Here is an 11,207-nt window from a genome sequence, read left to right as displayed (position 1 = left end):
ACCTTTATGGCTATAGGTTAAAACCTTTTACAATAGTTTGAATCCCTCAACTAGACAGTTGATCGACGCAGCAGTCGATGGTACATTGAATAATAAAACACCCGAAGCAGCTTATGAGTTTATAGAAGAGATGTCACTGAATAATTATCAGTGGCAAGTCATGAGGATGAAGCCAAATGGAGCAGTCGATGTTTTCAATCTAAATGTAGTCATCATGATATCAAATCAGGTAGAACAATTAAATAAGAAAATTGATAATTTTTATGTTTCTACATGGGTACATCCGATAATGCAATGCGATACAAATAGAGGTAGAATGAACAATCCAGAATGTTTACCCAGAGAACGAGCAAATCAATTATATGAGTAATAATTCTAGGCCCCAAAATAACCCTTATAGTAATTACTATAATGCAGGTTGGAGGAACCATCCCAATTTTTCTTAGGGTGGTCAAGGAAATCAAAGAGCACAACCCCTTTCAAGCTTCCAACAACAACCTTACCAACAAGAGAAGAAGCCGAACCTTGAGGAGATGTTGACGAAGTTTATCTCAGTGTTAGAAACCCGTTTTCAAAACACTGAAGCAGCACTTAAAAATTAGCAAGCATCAATTCAAGGGTTTGAGAACCAAATAGGTCAGCTTGCTAAGCTAATCTCAGAAAGACCACAAGGTAGCTTGCCTAACAATACCGAAACTAACCCAAGAGAGCAGCTTCATGCAATTACTATTTGAGATGAAAAATGGTTAATTGAATCTGAATTAGAACCGAGGAAAGAAAGTGTGGTAAGTAACATTAAGGTTGAGGTAAGCCAGAATGAGCAAAAACTGGTTGGTAAAGAATATAAACCTCGAATGCCATATCTTAACGCAACGAAGAGAGACCACACGAATGAACAATTTGGTAAATTTCTTAAACTTCTGAAAAAATTACATATTAACTTATCATTTATTGAAGCTCTTTTGCAGATGCCCAATTTTGTTAAATTTTTAAAGGAGCTTTTGGCGAACAAGAGGAAGTTAGGTGATTCGTCGCATGTGGAATTAAATGCAGTTTGCTCGACCATATTGCAAAATAAACTACCCAAAAAATTGAGGGATCTAAGGAGTTTTACTATTCTTTGTTTAATTGGTAGTTTAATTATTAATAATGCTTTGGCTAATTTAGGGGCTAGTATTAATGTCATGCCCTATAAAATGTTTAAAAAATTAGGTCTTAGGAAACCCAAACAAACTAGGATGAGTATTCAATTAGCAGATAGATCAATTAGATTTCCTAGAGGTATTATTGAAGATGTTCTTGTAAAAATTGATAAATTCATATTCCCAGTTGATTTTGTTGTTTTAGACATGGACGAGGATAGTAACGTACCTTTAATTTTAGGATGACCCTTTTTAGCAACTGCCAGAACTATTATTGATGTTGGAAGAGGTGAATTAATACTTCGTGTAGGTGACAAAACGATTACTCTCCAAGCTGGTGATTCTGTTAAGACATTAGTGATCAAGAAAATTTTACAAGTTCTGTTAATATAAGTAACCATGTGGATCAAACTTCTTTGAAGTAAACCCCTCGAAAAAATGTGATGGAGCCATGTTCCAGTCCATGTTACCGAAAATGACTCATGAAGAACGAATGTTACAGATCGATGAACTAGACGAATGGCGGACACATGTCAAGGAGAAAATGAGAATACACGATGCGAAGCCAAAGCGATGCCATGATGAACATGTGGATGGAACAAACCAATTTAAGGTTAGAGACAAGGTACTGCTATATAAACGGATCCTTGAATGGCCACTTCGAAGCTTGATGCAAACGAATCAAATCCCTTTACGATACTGAGCGTCTTTCCATACGGTACAATCAAGGTAACTAATTCTAAACTTGGCACATTTAAAGTAAATAGTACTCGACTTAAACCTTATTTTGTTCATAGAATTGATAATGAGAAAGAGGAGGTTCGACTCCTTAAACCACCGTGACCATGCGAATATGACGTAAGTCGAGCTTAGATTTTAAATAAGCGCTTCTCAGGAGGCAACCAGAGTGTTAACACCGCTAATTTTCTTAATATTATTTCATGTTATTTTCAAAATTAATTAATTTTCAAAAAATCTTAAAAAATGTGTGTTTTTGACACACACGACCAAGCCACACGGGCGTGGGAGAAGCGAAGGAAATCACACACAGCCTGGGCACACAGTCGTGTGAAAACTGGGTTAATTTTTAATTGCACACGGGCTGAAAATACTCCACACGACCATGTCACATGGCCATGTGGCCCAAACCCTAGAATTCCTTTATCAATTTGGCTTTTTATTCTTTCCCAACCAAGCCACCCATTTTATTTTATTTATTTGTTATATTATTTATTTTTATTTTACTAATTTTTCTTATACTTAGATTTTATTTTATTTTTGCTATTTCTATTATTTTTAGTATTTTTTTTACTATTATTATTACAATTACCTTTAAGTTTATTGGTATCATTGAGTTTATTATTATTATTGTTGTTGTTGTTGTTTTATTTTATTTTTTATTTTTATTTATCTTTATTTTTAATTTTGTTTTTGTTGCTTTATTTTTTATTTTCTTAAACTTATTTTAATTATTATCTTTTGAAATATATTTTTATGGTGGTTTCCAATCAAGTTATAACCCCTTAATCTTCTCTATTATTTGTGTTTATTTTTTTCTCAAATCATGCGTTACATTTAGATTTGACTATAATTACGCTTTTCACTATTCGAGAATTTCATCCAATATTTAAGGCGTTTAGTTTTCTTCCTATCTTATGATATTCTATTTATCTTGTGATTATATTTGTTTGTACATTGAGGACAATGTATATCTTAAGTGTGGGAGGTTATTTATATAATTATTAGAAAATCCCTGAATTATGTCTCGTGTTTAAGTAATTTTCTCATACTTCTATTATAATGAATTTTTATTGATTTGAGATTTTTATTGATGTGTTTTGGATTAATTTCTAGATAATTGTGTGTTGGTTGATTTAAACTTGAAGACATGAGAGAATCAAGCATGATAGGCTATGTTTCAGAAATTAAAATTTTTAGGTTGCTTCTCTAAATTGAAGTATTATCTAAAATGAGAGAATCAAGCATGATAAGCAAGATTGACATCAAAAACCATGATTTTTTGTGAGATTTTGAGCCTTTAGAGCATACATTTTTCTTACTCATTTTATTATTGGTTATGAGTGTGTCAATTTGATTTGTTATTCTAGAACTTGCGTCGATTATACATGTCAAGACCACACATTTTGATTTGATACACTAAGATGATAAAGACACTTAGGTTTTAACCCACTTATCCCATAAAAATCCTACCTACATAATTAACCCTTAGTGAACCCCGTTGAGTCTAACACACCGTTTCTTAAATTACCCATTAATGTTAACCCATAACTCATTTTTTGTTCGTTGAGAATTTTTCCCGTTTTATTGACTCCCTTTTGTCAAGATTTGATTTGGTTAGTTGCCTAACTATGCTCTTTTGTTTGATTTGCTGAATTATTTCTTTTTGTTAAAAAATAATCGAAAAAAAGAAATAGAAAAATATATATTTACATTTTGATTATTATTTAGTTCTATGAGCTTGAACAATTAAATTCATATTTTGAGAAGAAGCTTGTTTTCTTATTCTTGAATAGTTCTTGATTTATGCACTTGTTTTTAATTCAGTATTTGTTATTTTTCTAGTTTGGTAATTTATCAATTCGATCTCGATTTTAACCATCTTTTTCGGTCTTTCTCCACATCCTTAACCCAAGCCCCATTACAACCTCTTAAAGATCTTTTGATTTGTGTATCATATCATTTTATAGTGGTGGAGATTTGATTTTCATGCAAGCCTATGGTAATGACTTTTCATGTATGACTATTGAGTGTTTATTCTTGAACCTTAAACACTTTGAGTGATTTGAGTGAATCTTTAGTAAAGATGTCGATTCTTGTCGATTTTGAATTAAAGGTAATTATTTAGATAAGGAGAAACACCTATGTTTTCGTGTTTAAAAATTTTAGCTTAGATTGTTTGAGACTTTAGAGCTCTTTTGGTTTAATTGCCTATGCATCATTACTTATGGATTATTTTGAGACATTATTGATGGGAATTACAAGTTGAGAAATATTATTTTTAGTGTGAGTTGAGAATTTTGCTTGAGGACAAGCAAACGCTTTAGTGTGAGGATATTTGATAAGTTGTAAAAGTAACATATTTTAATCTCATTCTTAATGCATTTTTGGATGATTAATTATGTAAATTATTGAATTTGATGCTCTAATCCTTTAAATTCATGTTTCTATACTTAGAAGAGCATTTGGGAGCGAAAGGAGCGAAAAACGAGCCAAAATCAGACGAATAGAGTTGTTTCCAAGATCCACACGGGCTGGCCACATGCCCATGTGCTAGCCCGTGTCGATATCACACCTTGCTTCCCAGATACGTGAAAAAAAAACCCAATTTTTAGGTTTTTTTTTTAGCATTCTTAAGTCTATAAATACCAATTAGAAGAAGATCTAAGAGGGCACTCGGGGAAGATTGAAGAAAACACTCGAAGAACGCCATTGGAATAAACTCGGAAGCAGATCTTCTTCAAGATCGAAGACCTCTATTTAATTTCCTTTGAAGTTTTATTGAGTTTCTTTATATCTTGTTGTTATCCTAACTTCAAGATGTTTCTATTTAGGATTATGAACTAAATCCCCTCGATACTTAGGGAGGATGAAACCTATGATGAAACTTATTATTTAATTTCTATTTTTACGCGATAAATACTTGATTCTTGTTCTCATTTATGTATGCTTATTTCATGTTTTAATATTTTTAGGATATTAATTCATGTTTAATGTGCTTATTTCAGTGGAGCAAAAGTCACTATTTAAGAGTAGATTTAGCATAATTGAGTGGAGTTGCATGCAAATCCTAGAAATAGGACGATATAAATCTACTGAATTAGAGTCAAATCTAATAGAGGAATCTATAGATCGAGTTAATGCGACGATAGGGGTTTTAATTAGAAAGAGATTTCAATTAATCAACCTAGAGTCAGTTGTTCTTACTCTCAAAGGAGATATTAACATAATTTAGGGATTTCTACGGATCAAGACACAAGTGAATAAATTGTTTAATTCAGATTCAGAATAATAGGTGAAGTCTAGGTGGATTCTTTCCTGGGTATTGTCTTTCTCATTGGTTATTTTTGATTATTTTTCCATTTCATTCTTTGTTGCGTTCGTAGTTAAATTAGATTAGTAAATTTAGATTAAAAATAATCATTTCAATTTATCGGCTAAATAATAGGAAAACGGTAATTACTAGTACTTTTAGTCCTCGTGGATACGATATTCCTTGCTCACCATAGCTATACTATTGTTCAATAGGTGCACTTGCCTTTGTTGTAATTATAGTTAGTTTAGTGATCATCAATCTCTCTCATTGATCCTTATTCAATTTTCATTCTCAACTAAAAAAAAAGAGAAGAAATTCCTTATTGTTTTCTACCAAGGATGTTGTAGTGGAACCAAAATATTTTTTTTAAGTTGTCTAATCCTATGAAACGCCCAAAAACCTTTTGGCATAATCCTAACTCTAACTCTAACCAAAGAAGCGTTCTTCAAACATAAAGAAAGTTGAGTATATTTCAATTATTTATGTTGAAAGTCTCTATGAGATCCTAAAACTAGAAGTGCTTCGATGAAATTGATGTGTGGGGGACTCGGTTTATGGGTTTTTTTTTTGAATTTTTAATCCTTGTTTAGATTTAAGATTAAATTGACATAATTTATAAATATGAAGGATTGATTGTTTTTAGAACCATGATCAATTTGGCACAATATTTAAATCTTGAGGACAAAATTTGTTGTTATGCCGATTTTAAAAGTTGTCACGTCATTTTCATATTAGACATTTAACGGTGGATGACCAAAAAAGACAAACTCGAAAATTTTAATGATTACTTTGTAATTTTTCATAATTGAGTGTCGAAAAAAGAAAGAAAATACTTGTGTGATTATCTAAAAACTAATAACTTAATGTCTAAATTGGTACATGAGTTTGACGCTTTTTTCTAATGTGGTATTTGTGTTATTTTTTGGTCCAATGTGGTACATGTATTTAACAAAAGTATACATTTTAGTACTGAAGATAACAATGTTAAGTTTTTAGTGTTTAATTTAGGTTTTATAGTTGATTTGATGAACATTCATAATTAGCTAATAGTATTGGCAATTACTTTTCATCAAATCAACCCTAAAACTCAAATTATATCACATCCATCGGTTTGTATTTGACAAATTAAACATAAAATTAAACAAATTCACAATTAACACAAAAATGTATTGTATTAACAAAATCATGCAAAATTCAAACCTAATAATATTAACAATTAAAATTTATCAAATCAACTCTAAAACTTGAACTAAATACTAAAAATTAACATCATTACCTTCGGATATCAAAATATACAAATTTCGTCAAATACAAATACTAAATTAGACCCAAAAATAACATAAGTATCACATTAGAAAAAAAAGAAGAAGGGTCTAACTCGAATTCTAAATGAAATATTAAGCGAAATTAATATGTATAATATGCAAACAGTATTTGCTTAGTCTGGTCTATGGGTCTCTGAACCTTGCATATTAAAGAAGATAATCAAATATTACTATTTTTTCCTCCAACTATAATGCTTGATAGTTTGAATTGTTTTCATTTGAATCCTAAGAACACCTGTCATTTAAAAGATTTCCATTCCTTACTTGACAATTTACTACTGATTAAATAAAAATAAATAAACTTAAAATTAAAATTAAAATTTTAATCTGGGCGTGAGTTAAAGATTAAAAAGACAAACAATCTTGTGATTATGTTGGATCGTGCCCTACTAATTATGTTTTTAAAAATTTGAATTTAGATCCCAAAAGGTAGTAAAGTGAAGATCTCTTAGATCCCAAAGCTTGAAACCTAATATATGTCCAATATTTTTATATAAATATAACACAAATTATTGCGTATATCAAATTACTTAACTATGAATAATTCACGTGAAGGTGGTGTTGTAAGTGCAGTATGGGACTCTAAAAGGAGAAATAAATAAATGAAAAAGAGCCAATTAAGGAATTGGAGTGCAAGGCAGTCTCAAAACAGACAAAACATGTTTACCTAAACACCTGTATCTATATGTTTAATCATACAATCAACCAACATGTGATGGATTCTAATTCTTCAAATGAAACAAAAAGACACCAATTTTTTGGTCATTCGGTGTGCCTCACGTGCCACGCACCTACTATATCATGTGACAACCGATGGGATCATCAACATATCCTCGGCCGGCATAGCTATTACTTGGCCTTTGTAGATTAAAAAAAAAAAAGAATAAATTAGTTTTTCTTTTTTAAATTTCATCTATTTATATTATTAAAAATTAATTTGTCTGACGAAATAATCAAATAGTGATACATGATATGTCACATGTATTCATATTGATGTACAAAGATTAATTTTTAATAATACAAATAAATAAAATTTTTAACAGAATGACCAATTTGTCCATTTTTTTGAGTAAAGTGTATAAAATGTAATCTGACTCCTACTATAAGGACTTCCATGGTACTTTTACTTAGGGGTGTTCAAATGGTCAGTCCGTTAATACCTGAATCGAATTACTATTAATTGAAATTCATTTTTTTTGTCTTTTGATTAAAATAAGTATAAAACTATAAAAAATACATTGCTAATATTCATTTTCTTTTTTAATAGTTTAAAAAATTTAAATGGAGGTGAAAATAAGACATTAGAAACATACATAAATCTTAAAAGTTAACAACCAAACAAATAGTTAATAATTATATATAATTTATTTAATTGTTTAATTCGTTTAATTACTCGATTTCAAACTGAATTAACCAATAACTAAAATTCTAAAAATTATTAATCAACCTTTGATCAATTAACCGAATTAAATCGATTCGGTTAATTAATTCGATTTTAATGAACTATGAACATCCTGTTTTAATTGTATCATTCTTTTAAAATTTGATGTACTTAGAAAATATATGTTTAAAATTTAGTAAAGCATAAAAATAAATAGTACTCAATTCACACCATTATTAAAATTTAAATCCAAATTTTAAAATTCACAAGTTTTCACTAAAGGACTTTAAAAGCCATGACAGCTTTAATAGCGAAGAACAACAACACATGATTCATGATTCTCAATCATACAATGTAGTTCAGATTTTATTACAGTAGCTAGCTAGATACATAATAATGATGCACCATGGCAGTTGAAACAAAAAATAATAATAAATGAAGGAAGATGAGCAAATTAAAGAGTAAAGTATTACAATCAACAAATGAATTTACAGTAGGTGCAGTAAGCAGTAAGGTACTACCAGAACCGAAAAAGTTGTCAAGTGTAGAGACGAAAGCAAAAATATTGGAGATGAAGAAGAAACCGGCAATGGTCCGAACGGTGGGAACGCGGAGGTTGGACCGGGGGCGATGAAGTCGTCGGGGTTAGGGGGACTTGGGGTGGAAGGGATTGTTGGCATAGATGAGCCAGTAGTAGGCACCACTCCACCAGGAGATGGCAACAAAGGAGCAATATCAGGTGATAATGGTTGGAAAGGGGACAATGGAGGATCCGACACTGATACTGGTGATGCTGATATCGTTGGTGTATCTGAACTCAGCCTAGAAGCTAAAGATGGCAAAGGTGATGAAGCAATGAAATACATGATCATGATGGGTAGTAAGAGAAAGCAAAAGGAGGCCATTTCCTAATGATGAAGAAATCAAGGTTGAGTGTCAAATGTTATATATAATATGTGGTAAATGAAGAAGGGGTTGTAGTGAAGAAAAGCAAAAAGGAAAGGTGGGAGAAAAGGAGTGAGGCTTTAGGTAAGGGGGAGTAGGGAGTGATGATGGAGTCCCTTAAAAAGGGAAGACTAAGGGTATCTCTATTGGGACCCAGTTTGTAACGTGGCAAATTACAAGGGGTCAGTGGTGAGAAAATACAGGTTGGCAATGTAGAAAAGAAGAAAACAGAAAAAAGACCAGTGATTTGGGGTTTTTTGGTGTGACATGTTCGTTAGCTGATGATTCTTCCTTTACAGCCCGTGACTTCGGCAAATCCTTATATTTCAACTGTGCTTAATTTTTATTAATTTAATTTTTATTTTCTTTTTAAGTTAAATTTATATTTAACTAATCAATTTTTTAATAGATATATTGACTAAATGGTTAATTTTTAAACAATGTTGATGTGGGAACTCGCATGGCAATACACATGTACTATCATTTTGACATGACACTATTTGTCTTATATGTCATGTCAACAAATAATTTTAAAATATAAAAAATAAAAATATTTAAAATTCGAAATATATAAAAAATTTCATAAAATTAAAAATTAGTATGAATTACATGTGGATTGTCATTCGAACTACTATACTTAAAATTTAATGTTTTAATCAATATTTCTATTAAGAAATAACAATTTATTTCTTTTGACAGGTTGATGGTCAAATTCAACTATTTTGAAAAATTGAAGGTTAAATTTAATTAAAAAGTAAGAATAATTTTTTAAAATTTGAAAAATGTTTTTTTCTTATGTAAGGGTTTCTTTTTCATTTATTTTAGTTTTTCGTTTGAATTGAGGAAAGTTTAAATTACTCTAAAAGTTTGTTTCCCACCTCATGATAGTATTGAAAAGTTAAAACCCTATAGTCTGGTACACGATCATTTTGAAAAATAATGAACATAATAAATTATACATTAAATATTATTAATATAAGATTTAACTGGTATCCAAGAAAAATGATTTTACCAAAAAATATATTACTAATATAAGAAATTATACATTTAAACGAATATTTAAATTCGAGTTTTATCACACATAAATATACACGTGTGGACCTTTAACTATTTCATTTTGTGTATATGTTATATATGGGTTCTATCCGATTGTTTTTATACAATATTCGATGTAGAAGATGGGGATAACATGATTTGAACCCATGCCAAACGGGTGTCTTACAAGAGATTTAACCACCGCTCCATTCGAGTCAAATTTTGTCCCTTGTAATTTGTACTAATTTAATTTTACATTATACAATCAACCATCACTGTAATAGTCTCCACTAAGATACGTGCATGGATGGGGTGAAATTTATTAAAATCAATTTAATTAAGTTAAATATAATCAGTTAGCCTATACAAAAGCCTCTACATAATTCATTAAAAGCATTGATTCATTCATTAATCAAATTTTCAATTCTTGGAGTTAACTTCTTTCGTGCAAGATTGCTTTCTTGTAATTTTTAGAAGTGATTTTTCTTCTCGATTTTCCTTAATGGGACACGAGAATCCATTATTCATCCTTCAATTTGTTAATGATTGTTTATTGGAGGGTTGATTAGAGTCATTAATTAAATTCGTTGAGATTTATATCTTAAAGGGGTTCAGCTGAACAACAATCTTCTATTCATATTCATCGATTTATTTGATCCATCTTCATTATTTTAATTTTAATTTTCTTTATTTGTTTATTCTTTGAATCTTTATTTTTTTATTCTTGAATTTTTTAGTTCTAAATTTATTTGTTTCTTCTTTCAAATACGGTCTGATCTTTTCTTAAGCTAAACAACTTGAATATGATTTTGGTCTTTTATCTTTATCATTCTATAACAACATTTTACTATATTGTAAGTATTTTATATCTATATACAATTTTAGTATATTTAAAATTTACCTTATATTTTTTGGTGAAATAAAGATATTTAATATTCGTTTGTAAATCCTTTAAAACTATAAATCAAATGTATCTGAACTAGTCATCAAAATAAACTTAAAATTGTAATATTTGAGATTGAGATTTCAAAGCACCTAGGACTTCCTACTTGCTCTTGAAAGGGCGTCATAGGCAACCCCTTATATTATATTTACTAGAATTGAAACATCGATTATATGGGTGAAAATTTAATAAAAAAAAATTAAAGCATAAGAAGAAGAAGACATAAAATGGATATTCCGGGTGGTTATAGAACATGGTTAGTTTCTAAAAGACAGTTTTTTTTTAATAATTTTAAGCAAAAAGAAAAAGAAAAAAAGAAGAAGAAGTTGTGAAGGTATTTGGCGTTTTACCTAGCTTAAGGCAAGGCAGAAAGTCGCTATAG

At 30.0% G+C, this 11,207-nt stretch overlaps 1 protein-coding gene across 1 annotated transcript; it reads right to left on the bottom strand.

Annotated features, from left to right (window-relative positions):
• Nucleotides 1–8,237: 8,237 nt before the first annotated feature.
• Nucleotides 8,238–8,933, bottom strand: LOC105778688 (classical arabinogalactan protein 25). The gene has a single exon (XM_012602437.2). The coding sequence runs from the start codon at nt 8,805–8,807 to the stop codon at nt 8,391–8,393; it is 417 nt and encodes a 138-aa protein (XP_012457891.1). The 5' UTR covers nt 8,808–8,933; the 3' UTR covers nt 8,238–8,390.
• Between the last annotated feature and the right edge of the window lie 2,274 nt (nt 8,934–11,207).

Source organism: Gossypium raimondii, chromosome 10, assembly GCF_025698545.1.
Source record: "Gossypium raimondii isolate GPD5lz chromosome 10, ASM2569854v1, whole genome shotgun sequence".
NCBI lineage: Eukaryota > Viridiplantae > Streptophyta > Magnoliopsida > Malvales > Malvaceae > Gossypium > Gossypium raimondii.
Note: the sequence above shows the minus strand (reverse complement) of the source record. Positions and strands in the feature narration are given on the sequence as shown.

What these genes read in the sequence shown, in the direction of transcription:
- LOC105778688 (XM_012602437.2), bottom strand. Translation starts at nt 8,807, where the DNA reads ATGGCCTCCTTTTGCTTTCTCTTACTACCCATCATGATCATGTATTTC.